General features: G+C 36.5%; 1 protein-coding gene across 6 annotated transcripts in view; it reads left to right on the top strand.

Annotated features, from left to right (window-relative positions):
• Nucleotides 1–17,839, top strand: part of Tesk2 (testis associated actin remodelling kinase 2) — a 144,435-nt gene that overhangs the window by 58,097 nt on the left and 68,499 nt on the right. For all 6 annotated transcript variants that reach the window (XM_071617785.1, XM_027937590.2, XM_071617784.1 and 3 more), the window contains exon 3: nt 5,433–5,554. In XM_071617785.1, the coding sequence (XP_071473886.1) occupies nt 5,433–5,554 (122 nt within the window). The remainder of the gene's footprint in view (nt 1–5,432; nt 5,555–17,839) is intronic.

Genomic DNA, 17,839 nt, shown 5'->3' with positions numbered 1-17,839 from the left:
GCCTAAGCTGGTCTCGAACTTCCAGTCTTCCTCTTCAACTTCCTGAGTAGTTGGAATTATAGGCTTGTGCCATCATATTCATCTGAACCATTTTTAATTGTACAGTTTGGTACTGTTATGTATATACATTGTTAAGCAGTTTCCAGAACTCCACATTCTTATCTCTCTCCATCTCTTGGCAACAATTCTATTTACTGTCTGTGTAATTTCAGCTAAGTACTTGGTATAAGTGGAGTTATACGGTATTTGCCTTTCTGTGATTGACTTTTTTTCACTTGGCAAAAATGTACTCAGAGTTCATCCATGTTGTAGTATGGGTCAGAATTCCCTCCCCTTAGTTAAAGGATAAACAATATTCTATTGTATCACATTTCATTTATCCATTTATCTGTCAGTAAACATTTGTGATATTTCCACCTTTTGACTATTGTCAATAATGCTGCTATGAATGTGGGCGTACAGATCTTATAATATTTTTCTCTGTACTTTTTCCCCCAATATGCTACTAAAAAAAAAAGAAAAGAAAGGAAGGAAGGAAGAAAGAAAAGAAAAAAAATGAAAAACAGATACTCTATAAGAAAATGTGGATAAAGAAATGATTTACTGGTACATAGAAGGTATATTAGAAGCATCATTAATGTTGTCACCATTGTTTTCACTGTGCTCTTATGATGTGTCAGACTTTCTACGCACTGCAAGACAAAGATGGATTCAGTATAGATTCTGGTTTCTGGATGTGGGTTTTTTTTTTTTTTTTTTGGTACCAAGGATTGAACCCGGGGCGCTAAACCACTGAGCCATATCCCAGCCCCTCTCCCCTTTTTATGTTTTGTTTTGAGGCAGAGTCTCACTAAGTCCTGAGGGCCTTGCTAAATTGCTGAGATTGGCTTTGAATTTGAGATCTTCCTGCTTCGCTTCCCAAACTGCTGGATGACAGGCACATGCCTGGCCCTTTTTTTTTTTTTTTTGAGACGAGGTCTCAGTAAGTTGCTGAGACTCTTGCTAAGTTGCTGAGGCTGACCTCAAAGTGGGATCCTTTTGCTTCTCTGAGTTGCTCAGTGTACAGATGTGACCATCGTCCCCAAATCCAGGTATTTTTAATAGTCTAGTAAGATGATGTTTTTGAACACAGCTTTGTGATGAGTGTTATACTGGTGTTATGAATGTAGTCCTGAAGTGTTATAACAGAAGAAACCATAAATAGTTTCTAAAGAGTGAAAGAAGGCTTCAGAGGGGGGTATATTTAAGTGTGGCCTTGAAAGATAAGTAGAATTTGAGGGAGCGCTAGAGGAAAAGAGAAAATGGGCCAGATGGCACATTCCTGTAATTACCTGTTATGTTAGCTAGCTACCCCAGAGGAAAGTGGGGGAAAGAAAATTATATGCAGATGAAGTACAAATGAAATGAATTATGAACAAGTTCAACATCTTCTTATTTAAAGAACTGGGCTTTTTTTTATTAGTGTGAAATACAGATTGCTTATTTCAGAAATCTACACACTGTTTCAATATCAAACTTGCTTAAAAATGAACATTTTGTTAAAAACCCAGTGACAATTTTTAGATGATGGAAGAAAAAAAGAAAGAAAGAGCTTTCAGATGGAGAACCCTTGTTAAAAAACAGATGTCTTCTGTAAATAGAGTTGGAAAAGTACTGTTGGGTCAAGTTCTTTGTGTATAAATGTTTCTTTTAACTTATCCATGCAAGATCTCAAAAGGAAAGCCACTTCTCTTTCATCAGTCACGAGGTATATGACAACAGAATCATTGATGGGGTTGAGAAAAGAGTTCAGTTCCAGATCTCACAAAGTGATCTAGAAATGCTTTCTTTCTTTCTTTCTTTTCTGTTTTCTTTTGTGGTGCCAGGATTGAACCCAGGGCCTGGTACGTGCTAGGCATCGGCTATACCACTTAGCCACATCCCCAGCTCCTGTCTCATTTTTTTCTGATCAGAACTCCTTTGGCTCTGAGTGTTTTCTCTTGTGTGGCCACTCTGAAACATTGTTGCTTTAAGTACTAAGATAAGTTATGATGTCTGTATTAATAGATATATTAAACTTCTGGGGCTGTTATCATTACAGTTACTTGAGGTTGAATAGTTAAGTAGATTGTCATATTTTCTACTGAAATTCCTACTTGGTTAAGCATATAACATACTGAAATAATACTCTTAAAGTTCATGGACTGATAACTTTTGCATAACAAGTCCCTGTTGTGCAAGATCTGAAATGAATTTTTTAAAAAACAGAGTACTCCTCTCCTCGGGCTATACCCAAAGGACTTAAAAACAGCATACTACAGGGACAGCACACAATTCACAATAGCTAAACCGTGGAACCAACCTAGATGCCCTTCAATAGATGAATGGATAAAAAAAATGTGGCATATATACACAATGGAATATTACTCAGCAATAAAAGAGAATAAAATCATGGCATTTGCAGGTAAATAGATAAAGAAGATAATGCTAAGTGAAGTTAGCCAATCCCCCAAAACCAAATGCCGAATGTTTCCTTTGATATAAGGAAGCTGATTCATAGTGGGATAGGGAGGGGGGAGCATGGGAAGAATAGATGAACTCTAGATAGGGTAGACAGTGTGAGGGAGGAGGGAGGGGGCATGGGGTAATTAATGATGGTTGAATGTGATGATCATTATTATCCAAAGTACACGTATGAGGACACGAATTAGTGTGAGTATACTATGTATACAACCAGAGATACGAAAAATTGAGCTTTATTTATGTAATAAAGAGTTGTACTGCATTCCGCTGTTCATATATATATATATATATATATATATATATATATATAATTTATATATAATATTAAAAAATAAAAAAAACAGAGTACTAGTAAAGAGGTATTTAGGACTTTATGGTTTTTCTGCTTCCTTATTCATAATTCCTTAGCAGGAAACTCGCATGTCTCAGTGAATAATTGAGCATCTTTTGGGTTAAACAAATATTTTCCCTGGTGGTCTCATTTTGTTGCAATCAAGACCACATTTAGAGGGTGAAAACAGTTAATATTCTTGCAAGTATATTATTATGGTTTTAAAGATCTGTGAAGTGTGCCTTAAAAGAGAAAATATATTTAGATATGTAAAATAAATTGAATTCTCTAGAGTGTGAATGCTTTTAAATAGACTTTCCTCTGTGCATATAGTTAATAGTTGAGTGGTGTGGCCTATGTTTGTTGTGTCTAATTCAGTTTGTTTATATATGATTATAAGGTACTTTAGGTTAAGTTACCACAATATTACTTCCAAAAGGTTCAGTGACTTCTTTCTATATTTAACATTCAATGCTTTTTTGTTTTACTTCTCTTTTTTCCTTTGAGGGCTAGGAATCGAACTTAGGGCCTTATACATGCTAGGCAACTGCTCTACCACTGAGCTACACCCCAAGTCTCTGCTTTTATCTTTTACATTTTTATGGTTCTTGGGGAGACTGTAAATATGTGAACTTAGTGTCTTAAATTAATTTTTAATTAATTTTTAAATTTATATGACAGCAGAATGCATTACAATTCTTATTATACATATAGAGCACAATTTTTCATATCTCTGGTTATATACAAAATATATTCACACCAATTCGTGTCTTCATATATGTACTTTGGAATGTCTATCACATTTCACCATCATTTCTAACCCCCTGCCCCCTCCCTACACCTCCCACCCCTCTGCCCTATCTGGAGTTCCTCTATTCCTCTCATGCTCTCTCTCCCTACCCCACTATGAATCAGTCTCCTTATATCAAAGAAAACATTTGGCATTTGGTGTTTTGGGATTGGCTAAATTCAATTAGCATTATCTTCTTTAACTCCATCCATTTACCTGCAAATGCCATGATTTTATTCTCTTTTATTGCTGAGTAATATCCCATTGTGTATATATGCTACATTTTTTTTTTTATCCATTCATCTATTGAAGGGCATCTAGGTTGGTTCCACGGTTTAGCTATTGTGAATTGTGCTGCTATAAACATTGATGTGACTGTGTCCCTGTAGTATGCTGTTTTTAAGTCCTTTGGCTATAGACCAAGAAGAGGGATAGCTCTCAAATGGTCAAATGGTGGTTCCATTCCCAATTTTCCAAGAAACTTCCATACTGCTTTCCATATTGGCTGAACCAATTTGTAGTCCCACCAGCAGTGTATGAGTGTACCTTTCCCCCCACATCCTCAAGGACCTGGGACTAAAACCAGAGACCCTGTGTGCGTCTAATAGAAGAAAAAGTAGGCCCTAATCTCCATCATGTGGGATTAGGCCCCAACTTTCTTAGTAAGACTCCTCTGGTGTAAGAATTAAAATCAATAATCAATAAATGGGATGGACTCAAACTAAAACGTTTCTTCTCAGCAAAAGAAACTATCTGTGAGGTGAATAGAGAGCCTACATCTTGGGAACAAATCTTTACCCCTCACACATCAGATAGAGCACTAATCTCTAGGGTATATAAAGAACTCAAAAAACTAAGCACCAAAAAAGCAAATAACCCAATCAATAAATGGACCAACAATCTGAACAGACACTTCTCATATTTGTTGATTGTATATCATCTTCTATGAAAAAAATGTTCATCGTTGCCAGCAATTAGAGAAATGCAAATCAAAACTACTCTTAAGATTTCATCTCACTCCAGACAGAATGGCAGCTATTATGAATACAGACTACAATAAGTGTTGGCAAGGATGTAGGGAAAAGATAGTTTTATAGTTCATTAAGTGTTATATAAAACTTATCCATGTATCTTTTTGATTATGCTGGAAATTCTACTGATGGGACTTTTTCCTGTTGGTATCCTGACTTATCAATGTCAGCTATGGGGAACTAGCCTTAAAAATTCTACTAGGTTTTTTTTAAGGTATTAAAAACATAATTTCTTTTTCCTTTTTATTTCATGTGTATGTGTGTGTAGGTACTGGAAATTGAATCCAGAATGCTCTACCACTGAGCTACATCCCAAATCCTTTTTATTTTGAGACAAGTGTCTCACTAGGTTGCTGAGGCTGACCTTGGGCTTGTGATCCTCCTGCCTCAGCCTTCTGAGTTCCACTGGGCCCAACAAGACATGATTTCTTGAGGTATCATTAAGTGTTATTTTTTTTTAAATTATAAATGGACAAAATACTTTTATTTTGTTTATTTATTTTTATGTGGTCATGAGGTTCAAACCTAGAGCCTCACACAATCTCTCCACTGCCACAACCCCAGCCCCACATTAGGTGTTTTTCTGTTAATAGCTCAGCATGAAATGACTTTGGTCTTGGATGGAATAAATTCATCTTCATTAATGGAAGTGATATTTTAATGTAATTAGATAGTTATTTTATCTAAACTGATACTAAAATATCTTAGAATGTTCTACATGTGGAAACTTGTGACATGCTGCTCTTGACATTTTTTTCTATTCTATTTAATTTTCTAGGTACGCCACCGAGCTTCTGGTCAGGTGATGGCTCTTAAGATGAACACATTAAGCAGTAACCGGGCAAATATGCTGAAAGAAGTACAGCTCATGAATAGACTTTCCCACCCCAACATTCTTAGGTAATGGCTTTTCCTTCCTCTGGGGATCAGTGAGAAACCTGAAACATTATTGGAAGCTTGCTAGAACAGTACTGATAGCTAAAAGAGAAATTCAGATATATCTAGCTGAATCTTTTCTTCTTGGAGTTTAGCTGTGCTCTAGACCTTTTTGTCCCTGTTGAGACTTAATTTCCTGGTAATTAGCTTCATTTAAGAGGGCTACTTCCTCCATCTCCTCCATCTCTGAAGTTGCTTTATTCTCATTAGAACATTAGTAGCAGCTCATTACAAAAGTTGTTTCCTATTTCTCATTAGTAACTTATCAAAGAGGAAAAAAATGGTCTTTATGTGGTTATTTAATTTTCCTAATTACTTTATAAGGAACTGTAATTAAATCAGTGAATGAAAATTAAAGCAAAACTGTGCCCTCAAGCTTTCCACCCTAAACATTTAGCACACTCAAGGAAACATTGTTTGTCATTTAAAAAAAAAATTTAGTTATCAATGGACCTTTATTTTATTTATATTGTATTTATTTATATGCCATGCTGAGGATTGAACCCAGTGCCTCACCCATGCTAACCAAGTGCTCTACCAGTGAGCTACAAACCCAGTCCGCATAGTGTGTCTTTGAGAATTATTTTCATATATAAGGTTATATAATTATATACTTATCACTTTTAGTAATCATTATCTGAATATTTCTCTTGATATTTTAGTGAGGCAAGTGTATTTCCAAATGAAACCAAATAAGACAATTTAATTGAATATATATTTAATTAGAGCTTATTACAAGATGTTTTGAAATATTAAAAGTATTATTCTCTTAGGGTCATTTATTGCTAATTTTTATATATCTGTCGAACTAGAGATAAATCACATACCTTACATGTATGGCTTACATGTTTGGTCAGTGATACTAAATTATGGAAGTAAATTATGCTGCTTACTAGAAACTTCCTGTCTTTATATAGAATCATTAGCTTCCAAGTCTATTAAAAATATTCATCCAGTATTTTAATTGTGATGACTTTCATTTAAATATGTAAATTAAATCAACATGTATTTTGAGCATATAATATATGCCTGATGACATTTCAGACATCAAAAAGTTATGAAGGTATACATAAAATGGAGTGTCTGCTACCAAGGAATTTATACTCAGTGAATCTAGGACTTACATGCAGGGAACATTAACTAAAATCAACTAGGATGCCTTTATTTGGGTTGAGTGTAACTCGTAAGTACTATAGAAGCTCAAAGTTTACTCCTGACAGTCACATTAACTTTAGAGAGGGGAAAAAAGGGAGACCTGAACTGGACCTTGAATTTTTTTTTTTTTTAAATATTTTTAGTTGTAGGTGGACACAATACCTTTATTTATTTATTTTTATGTGGTGCTGAGGATCGAACCCAGTGTCTCACACATGCTAGGCAAGCACTTTACCACTGAGCCACAACCCCAGCCCCTGACCTTGAATCTTAAATGCTTTATTTTATTTTTTGTTACTGGGAATTTAACCCAGGGGTGCTTAACCACTGAGACACATCCCCAGCTCTTTGTTTATTTTTTATTTTGAGACTGGGGTCATGCTAAATTGCTTACCTGACAAGTTGCTGAAGATGGCTTTGTGATCCTCTTGCCTTCGCCTCCTAAATTGCTGGGATTACAGGCATGTGGCTTAAAGGGCTTTTAGAAGAAAGGAAAGGAACTCTAAAGAGAACAAATAGTGACATATAAAGTTTAGATGTAGACATGCAAAGCTTTTTGAGGAACCAGTGAAGAAAAACCCCAATAACGACAATAATGACAGTCACCACTTGTGAAGGGTTATTTCATGCTGGTACACTTTACTTATTTGAAAATTTAATCTTCACCACTCTCTATTAAAGGAACCAAGGCCAGGAGATTATATGTTGGTCAAGGTCTGGCTGTAAGGCCTGATTTTATCAGGCTTCTCTTAAAAGAACAGGGTTTGATTGAATAGCAATGTAGATGAAGGTGGAAGGATAGAATTTTGTCAAATTATTCAAGAATGCTTTGCCTAAAACCAAGAAGATTATAGTTTACGCTCTTTTGAATTCTGGGTGGGACTAGTATGACAAGGTACAAAATAGTTTAGTGTTAGGTGACAAGATGCAAAATAGTTGAGTGTAAGGAAGACTGCTGACCAAGGGATCAGTTAGGCTTCTGCCATGTTTCAAAATTAGATAGAAGAAGCTTTATTTGATATTCTGCATAGGAATTTTGAAGATTATTATATTTTCATCTTGATTAAAAAAAAATTAATATTTTGTTATTATCATAGAAATGATATATGGTCACTGTAGAAACAGAAAATAGTAAAAAACAAGAAAATAAAAATTGCCTCTAAGGCTGGGATTATGGAGTGGTAGAGCAATTGCCTATCACTTGTGAGGTACTAGGTTTGATCTTCAGCACTGCATAAAAATAAATAAATAAATAAATAAAAGATATTGTGTCCATCTACAACTAAAGAAAAAAATTTTTTTTTAATTTGCCCTTAATCATAGTACTTAGGAATAAAACTAGCATTAACATTTAGGCATATTTACTGTCTATATTTGAGTGTGTGTGTGTGTTGGGGAGAGTACTGGGGATTTAACCCAGGGGCACTTTACCACTGAGTCACATCCCCAACCCTTTAAAAAAAAAAAAAAAAGTTACTTTTTTTTTTTTTAGTTGTAGATGGACACATAATACCTTTGTTTTATTTTTATGTGGTGCTAAGGATCGAACTCAGTGCTTCACATGTGCCAGGCAAGTGTTTTATCACTGAGCCACAATCCCAGACCTATCCCCAACCCTTTTCATTTTTTATTTTGAGACAGGGTCTCACTAAATTGCTTAGAGCCTCACTAAATTACCAAGGCTGGCTTGGAATTTGTGATCATCCTTTCTCAGCCTCTTGAGATGCTGGATGACAGCCTGCCTATCTTTTTTTTTTGATATTTGTTTTTTAGAAGTAGTTGGACACAATACCTTTATTTTGTTTATTTATTTTTATGTGATGCTGAGGATCAAACCCAGGGCTTCACATGTGATACACGAGCGCTCTACCACTGAGCCACAACCCCAGCCCCCTGCCTATCTTTTTAATTTCATCTTTCCTTATTCTCTTCATTGTGAACTAAATGCATGGGAGATTGATTTTATTATTTTATTTTCCAGTACTGGGGATTAAACTCAGGTGCAGTTTACCACTGTGCTACATCCCAGCCTTTTTTATTTTTTATTTTGAGACCAGTTCTCACTAAACTGCTGAGGCTGGCCTCAAACTTGTAATTCTCCTGCCTCATCCTTTCCAATAGCTGGGATTATAGGCATGCACCACCGTACCCTGTGGAAGATTGCCTTTATTTATTTATTTATTTTGATTGTATAGGAATTAAACCCAGGGCCTCATGCTAGGTAAGCATTCTACCACAGAGATACATGCACAGCCTGGAAGATTGATTTTAAAAATACATATGTATGTATATTTTTTCCTTTTTTTTTCTTGGTGAAGATTGAGATTAACCCTAATTAAATTTTATTCCATTACATAAAAACACTTTAAATATAGTTGTCATATAATAGAACTAGTATATTAAAACCTGACACTGTAAAACTCCTAGAAGAAAATGGGAAAAGCTCTACAACATTGGTCTGGATAATCATAGATACAAGCAATTAAAGTGAAAATAGACAAATGAGATTGCATCAAACTGAAAGCTGCTTCACAGCAAAGGAAACATACATTTAAAAAGAGGATAATATTCCAAAATATATAAAGAACTTAAGCAGCTTAATAATGAGTGATCTGATTTTAAAAATGGAAGCTGGGCAGAGAGGCGCATGCCTTTATTTATTTTTTATTTTTATTTTTTTTTAAAATATTTTTATTTTTTAGTTTTCAGCGGACACAACATCTTTGTTTGTATGTGGTGCTGAGGATCGAACCCAGGCCTCACGCATGCCAGGCGAGCGCGCTACCACTTGAGCCACATCCCCAGCCCCCTAAAGTTTAGATGATTTTTTTTTTTTTTTTTGTGGTGCTGAGGATTGAACCCAGGGCCTTGTGCATGCAAGGCAAGCACTCTACCAACTGAGCTATATCCCCAGCCCGGTGCATGCCTTTAATCCCAGTGATAATCCCAATGACTCAGGAGGCCAAGGCAAGAGGATTTCAAGTTCCATGCCAACCCCAGCAACTTGGTGAGGGCTTAAGCAATTTAGATCCTATCTCAAAATTTAAAAAAAAGGGCTTGGGATGTGGCTCAGTGGCTAAGCACTCTTGGGTTTAATCCCCAGTACCATAAATAAATAAATAAACAAAAAGTGGAGAAATTGGGCTGGGATGTAGCTTGGTGGTAGAGCACTTGCATTGGACAATGCTGGGCTAGAGTTCACTTATATATCTTTGCCCTTGTTTTACTAGACATGTGTTCCAGCCTAGAAGTACATAGATAGTGTTATAATTAGTGTGACCCTTGCTTTTCTCATGTCATTTCCTTGTATTTTTTAAGCTTATCTCTTTCTAGTCCCATTGCTTAGAATTGATCCTCACCATCCCACCCTTTAAATTATAAAGTAAACCAGGCACTGTGGCCTACACCTATAATCCCAGCTACTTTGAAGGCAAGACGAGAAAGAAGATTACAAATTTGAGGCCGGCCTCAATAATTTATCGAGACCATCTCAAAATTAAAAAAAAATAAGATGGGCCCTTGGTGTCTGGAACCCGCCATTTTAAAAAATCTTTTTGTAGGCTTCTGTACTGGATCCGAAGCCCAGGTGTCTGTGCTATGCAGAATCTGAAAACAAACCACAGGGAGAACGCTGAGAACCCTGAGAGCCAGGAAATGGATTTTGTCAGCTATGTCATGTAAAGCCCTGTCTTAAACTCACTTTGGGGGCTCTTTTACATCCTGTTCTGGACTGCAGAGCAGAGACTCACGTCACTCATTCTGTGCAATGAATTGACTTTTGTCAATGCAGACTTTGCAAACAATGTTTGGAAGAACAAGCATATTGGAGCATCTTTCATATCCTATAATATGGTTGTCAGACCCTGTGGGTTAAAGGGTAGTTACTTGCTATGTTTGAAAAATCTTCCCTACGAAAAGGGCTTATCTATATTTTTTGTTTTGGAAGCCCCATAAACACAGAAGAGAAGCATTTACAGTCACAAACAAAGGAATGCCAGAAGCCATTAGATATGAGAAAATACAAAAATAAATAAAATCTTCTCTTAGGAAAAAAAAAAAAAAAAGATGGGCTGTGGATGTAGCTCAGTAGTAAAAAGCTCTTGGGTTCAATCCTGTGTACCTAAATAAATAAATTATATAAAAAGTAACATTCTTTGTTCTTAGTTTTCTAATGTATAAAAAATAGAGTTAAGGCTGGGGTTGTGGCTCAGTGGTAGTGTGCTTGCCTAGCATGGTGAGGCACCGGGTTCGAGTCTCAGCACCACATACAAATACATAAAATAAAGGTCCACCAACAACTTTAAGAAAATAAAAAAAATAGAGTTATACAATAGGGCAGGAATAAAAAATTTCAGTGGATTAGACAAGGGGAATGAAGGGAAGGGAGAGAGGGGAATAGAAAAGAGTTAGAATGAATCAGACATAACTTTCCTATGTTCATATATGAATACAATAACAGTGAAATGCCACATCATGTTCAACCATAAGGATGGCATCCTACTTAGAATAAAGTTATACTCCATGTGTGTATAATATGTCAAAATATACTCTTGTCATGTATATATCTAAAAAGAACACATTTTTAAACAGGGTTGAAAAAAAATCCATCCTGGGACTGTTAGGATTAAATGTGAAGTGAATGAAATAGTACCCAGCCCAAAATGAGCATTCAGCAACATAATGAACAATAAACAGAAATTTAAAAAGCTGCAATAGGTAGCAAGAAGGTTGTAGTGAATCACAGAGCATGGATATGAACCCAGCTCTTTTTTTAAAATTGATTTAAAAAAATGACTGTGGAATGTATTACAATTCTTATTACACATATATGCCACAATTTTTCACATCTGCAATTGTATATAAAGCATGTTGACACCCAATTCGTGTCTTTATACATGTACTTTGGATAATGATGTCTATCACATTCCACCATCCTGGTGCTAATCCCCTGTTCCGTCCCTTTCCCTCCCACCCCTCTTCCCTATCTAGAATTCATCTATTCCTTCCATGCTCCCTCTCCCTATTCCACTATGAGTCAGCCTCCTTATGTCAAAGAAAACATTCGGTATTTGTTTTTTTTTGGATTGGCTAACTTCACTTAGCATTATCTTCTCCAACGCCGTCCATTTACCTGCAAATGCCATGATTTTATTCTCTTTTATTGCTGAATAAAATTCCATTGTGTATATATGCCACATTTTTTATTTATCCATTCATCCACTGAAGGGCATCTAGGTTGGTTCCACATTTTAGCTATTGTGAATTGTGCTGCTGTAAACATTGATGTGGCTGTGTCCCTGAAGTATGCTGATTTTAAGTCCTTTGGGTATAGTCCAGGGGAGGAATAGCTGGGTCAAATGGTGGTTCCGTTCCCAGATTTCCAAGGAATCTCCATACTTCTTTCCATATTGGCTGCACCAATTTGCAGTCCCACCAGCAATGTATGAGTGTACCTTTTTCCCCACATCCTTACCAACACTTATTGTTGTTTGTCTTCATGATAGCTGCCATTCTGACTGGAGTGAGATATGATATCTTAGTTTTGATTTGCATTTCTCTAATTGCTAGAGATGATGAACATTTTTTTCATATATTTGTTGATTGTATATCCTCTTCTGAGAAATGTCTGTTCAGGTCCTTGGCCCATTTATTGATTGGGTTATTTGTGTTTTTGGTGCTTAGCTTTTTGAGTTCTTTATTTACTTTAGAGATAATGCTCTATCTGATGTGTGAGGGGTAAAAATTTGCTCCCAGGATGTAGGCTTTCTATTGACCTCACAGATTGTTTCTTTGTGCTGTATATGTATAATATATAATTGCTGATTGGTTGTATATCCTCTTTTGAGAAGTGTCTGTTCAGGTTCTTCGCCCATTTGTTGATTGGGTTATTTGTTTTTTTGGTGCTTAGCTTTTTGAGTTCTTTATATACACTAGAGATTAGTGCTCTGTCTGATGTGTGAGGGATAAAAATTTGCTCCCAGGATGTAGGCTCTCTGTTCACCTCACAAAATTTTTTTTTTTTTTTTTGCTGAGAAGAAACTTTTTAGTTTGAGTCCATCCCATTTATTGATTCTTGGTTTTAATTCTTGCAGTATAGGAGTCTAATTATTAAGGAAGTTGGGGCCTTATCCCACATGATGAAGATTAGGACCTACTTCTTCTATTAGATGCAGAGTCTGTGTTTTAATTCCTAGGTCCTTGATCCATTTCGAGTTAAGTTTTGTGCATGGTGAGAGATAAGGGTTTAATTTCATTTTTTTGCATATGGATTTCAAGTTTTCCCAGCACCATTTATTGAAGATGCTGTCTTTTTTCAAGTGCATGTTTTTGGCACCTTTGTCTAATATAAGATAATTATAATTTTGTGGGTTAGTCTCTGTGTCCTCTATTCTGTACCATTGGTCTACCAATCTGTTTTGGTGCCAATACCATGCTGTTTTTATTACTATTGCTCTGTAGTATAGTTTAAGGTCTGGTATAGCAATGCCACCTGCTTCACTCTTCCTACTAAGGATTGCTTTAGCTATTCTGGGTCTCCTATTTTTCCAGATGAATTTCATGATTACTTTTTCTATTTCTATGAGGAATGCCATTGTGATTTTGATTGGAATTGCTTTAAATCTATGTAGTGCTTTTGGTAGTATGGTCATTTTGAGGATATTAATTCTGCCTATCCAAGAGCAAGGTAGATCTTTCCAATTCTAAGGTCTTTGATTTCTCTCTTTAGGTGAACCCAGCTCTTAAACTGTAAAATACTGCCTCAACGACATTCTCTGAGAAGAGAATATAGCATTATAGGATGTGCACTGGCTGGCATGCATGCATCTGCTTTCTAAGAGCATTCGTAGCAGAGGCTGTATATTCTGACATATTGACAGTCTCTTATCCTGTAAAGAACTGAGACTAGTAGAACATTACTGAATTTCTCACCAAAAAGGTTTGCTTGGTTACATTTTAAAAGACATTGAAAAATAAAGCCAGCATAAGATGACTGAATAAATAATTATAGGTCAAATCCAAAAAATAAAAACAATACTTACAGTTAAAACTATATTTTTTTCAGTGTATTTTGATGTTCACAAGTAGCCAACAAATACAATGGTGAAAACAAAGCTTTTGGCATAGGAACTCTCATGCTATAAGTATATATGTGAAATAATAATTATTGTTAATCTTGTATGCTATGTTGACTGTTTTGTTCTCCATAAGCCATCTGTCTCAAAGTTTTTTTTTTAAATATTTTTTTAGTTGTCAATGGACTTTTTTTTTTTTTAATTTTTATTGTTGGTTGTTCAAAACATTACAAATTTCTTGACATATCATATTCCACACTTTGATTCAAGTGGGTTATGAACTCCCACCTTCACTCCATACACAGATTGCAGAATCACATCAGTTACACATCCATTGATTTACATATTGCCATACTAGTGTCTGTTGTGCTCCGCTGCCTTTCCCATCCTCCACCATCCCCCCTCCCCTCCTCTCCCCTCCCCTCCCCTCCTCTCTCTCTACCCCCTCCACTGTATAACCCTGAGGGTCTCCTTCCATTTCCATGCAATTTCCCTTCTCTCTCCCTTTCCCTCCCACCTCTCATCCTAGTTTAATGTTAATCTTCTTCTCATGCTCTTCGTCCCTACTCTGTTCTTAGTTACTCTCCTTATATCAAAGAAGACATTTGGCATTTGTTTTTTAGGGATTGGCTAGCTTCACTTAGCATAATCTGCTCTAATGCCATCCATTTCCCTGCAAATTCTATGATTTTGTCATTTTTTAATGCAGAGTAATACTCCATTGTGTATAAATGCCACATTTTTTTTATCCATTCGTCTATTGAAGGGCATCTAGGTTGGTTCCACAGTCTTGCTATTGTGAATTGTGCTGCTATGAACATCGATGTAGTAGTGTCCCTGTAGCATGCTCTTTTTAGGTCTTTAGGGAATAGACCAAGAAGGGGAATAGCTGGGTCAAATGGTGGCTCCATTCCCAGCTTTCCAAGAAATCTCCATACTGCTTTCCAAATTGGCCGCACCAATTTGCAGTCCCACCAGCAATGTACAAGTGTACCCTTTTCCCCACATCCTCGCCAGCACTTGTTGTTGTTTGACTTCATAATGGCTGCCAATCTTACTGGAGTGAGATGGTATCTTAGGGTGGTTTTGATTTGCATTTCTCTGACAGCTAGAGATGGTGAGCATTTTTTCATGTACTTGTTGATTGACTGTATGTCCTCCTCTGAGAAGTGTCTGTTCAGGTCCTTGGCCCATTTGTTGATTGGGTTGTTTGTTCTCTTATTGTCTAATTTTTTTTTTTTTTAATTTTTTATTGTTGGCTGTTCAAAACATTACATAGTTCTTGATATATCATATTTCACAATTTGATTCAAGTGGGTTATGAGCTCCCATTTTTACCCCATATACAGATTGCAGAATCACATCAGTTACACATCCATTGATTTACATATTGCCATACTAGTGTCTGTTGTATTCTGCTGCCTTTCCTATCCTCTACTATCACCCCTCCCCTCCCCTCCCCTCCCCTCTTCTCTCTCTGCCCCCTCTACTGACATTCGTTTGTCCCCCTTGTATTATTTTTCCCCTTCCCCTCACTTCCTCTTGTATGTACTTTTGTATAACTCTGAGGGTCTCCTTCCGTTTCCATGCTTTTCCCCTTCTCTCTCCCTTTCCCTCCCACCTCTCATCCCTGTTTAATGTTAATCTTCTTCTCATGCTCTTCGACCCTACTCTGTTCTTAGTTACTCTCCTTATATCAAAGAAGACATTTGGCATTTGTTTTTTAGGGATTGGCTAGCTTCACTTAGCATAATCTGCTCTAATGCCATCCATTTCCCTGTAAATTCTATGATTTTGTCATTTTTTAATGCAGAGTAATACTCCATTGTGTATAAATGCCACATTTTTTTTATCCATTCATCCATTGAAGGGCATCTAGTTTGGTTCCACAGTCTAGCTATTGTGAATTGTGCTGCTATGAACATCGATGTAGCAGTGTCCCTGTAGCATGCTCTTTTTAGGTCTTTAGGGAATAGACCGAGAAGGGGAATAGCTGGGTCAAATGGTGGCTCCATTCCCAGCTTTCCAAGAAATCTCCATACTGCTTTCCAAATTGGCTGCACCAATTTGCAGTCCCACCAGCAATGTACAAGTGTACCCTTTTCCCCACATCCTCGCCAGCACTTGTTGTTGTTTGACTTCATAATGGCTGCCAATCTAACTGGAGTGAGATGGTATCTTAGGGTGGTTTTGATTTGCATTTCTCTGACTGCTAGAGATGGTGAGCATTTTTTCATGTACTTGTTGATTGATTGTATGTCCTCCTCTGAGAAGTGTCTGTTCAGGTCCTTGGCCCATTTGTTGATTGGGTTGTTTGTTCTCTTATTGTCTAATTTTTTGAGTTCTTTGTATACTCTGGATATTAGGGCTCTATCTGAAGTGTGAGGAGTAAAGATTTGTTCCCAGGGTGTAGGCTCCCTATTTACCTCTCTTATTGTTTCTTTTGCTGAGAAAAAACTTTTTAGTTTGAGTAAGTCCCATTTGTTGATTCTAGTTATTAACTTTTGTGCTATGGGTGTCCTATTGAGGAATTTGGAGCCCGACCCCACCGAATGTAGATCGTAGCCAACTTTTTCTTCTATCAGACGGCGTGTCTCTGATTTGATATCAAGCTCCTTGATCCACTTTGAATTAACTTTTGTGCATGGCAAGAGAAAGGGATTCAGTTTCATTTTGTTGCATATGGATTTCCAGTTTTCCCAGCACCATTTGTTGAAGATGCTATCCTTCCTCCATTGCATGCTTTTAGCCCCTTTATCAAATATAAGATAGTTGTAGTTTTGTGGATTGGTTTCTGTGTCCTCTATTCTGTACCATTGGTCCACCCGCCTGTTTTGGTACCAGTACCATGCTGTTTTTGTTACTATTGCTCTGTAGTATAGTTTGAAGTCTGGTATCGCTATACCGCCTGATTCACACTTCCTGCTTAGCATTGTTTTTGCTATTCTGGGTCTTTTATTTTTCCATATGAATTTCATGATTGCTTTCTCTATTTCTACAAGAAATGCCGTTGGGATTTTGATTGGCATTGCATTAAACCTATAGAGAACTTTTGGTAATATCGCCATTTTGATGATGTTAGTTCTGCCTATCCATGAACAGGGTATATTTTTCCATCTTCTAAGATCTTCTTCTATTTCTCTCTTTAGGGTTCTGTAGTTTTCATTGTATAAGTCTTTCACCTCTTTTGTTAGGTTGATTCCCAAGTATTTTATTTTTTTTGAAGATATTTTGAATGGAGTGGTTGTCCTCATTTCCATTTCAGAGGATTTGTCGCTGATATACAGGAATGCCTTTGATTTATGCGTGTTGATTTTATATCCTGCCACTTTGCTGAATTAATTTATTAGCTCTAATAGTTTCTTTGTAGAGCCTTTTGGGTCTGCTAGGTATAGAATCATGTCACCTGCAAAATAGTGATAATTTAAGTTCTTCTTTTCCTATTTTTATGCCTTTAATTTCTTTCGTCTGTCTAATTGCTCTGGCCAGTGTTTCGAGAACTATGTTGAACAGAAGTGGAGAGAGAGGGCATCCCTGTCTTGTTCCAGATTTTAGAGGGAATGCCTTCAGTTTTTCTCCATTCAGAATGATGCTAGCCTGAGGCTTAGCATAGATTGTTTTTACAATATTGAGGTATGTTCCTGTTATCCCTAGTTTTTCTAGAGTTTTGAACATAAAGGGATGCTGTACTTTGTCGAATGCTTTTTCCGCATCTATCGAGATGATTATACGGTTCTTATTTTTAAGTCTATTGATGTGGTGAATAACATTTATTGATTTCCGTATATTGAACCAGCCTTGCATCCCAGGGATGAATCCTACTTACTTGATCATGGTGCACAATTTTTTTGATATGTTTTTGTATCCGATTCGCCAGAATTTTATTGAGGATTTTTGCATCTAGGTTCATTAGAGATATTGGTCTGTAGTTTTCTTTCTTTGAAGTGTCTTTGTCTGGTTTAGGTATCAGGGTGATGTTGGCCTCATAGAATGAATTTGGAAGTTCTCCCTCTTTTTCTAT

The sequence above is a fragment of the Marmota flaviventris genome, chromosome 10 (genome assembly GCF_047511675.1).
Source record: "Marmota flaviventris isolate mMarFla1 chromosome 10, mMarFla1.hap1, whole genome shotgun sequence".
Taxonomy (NCBI): Eukaryota; Metazoa; Chordata; class Mammalia; order Rodentia; family Sciuridae; genus Marmota; species Marmota flaviventris.
This window is presented reverse-complemented; position numbering and strand designations above follow the sequence as displayed.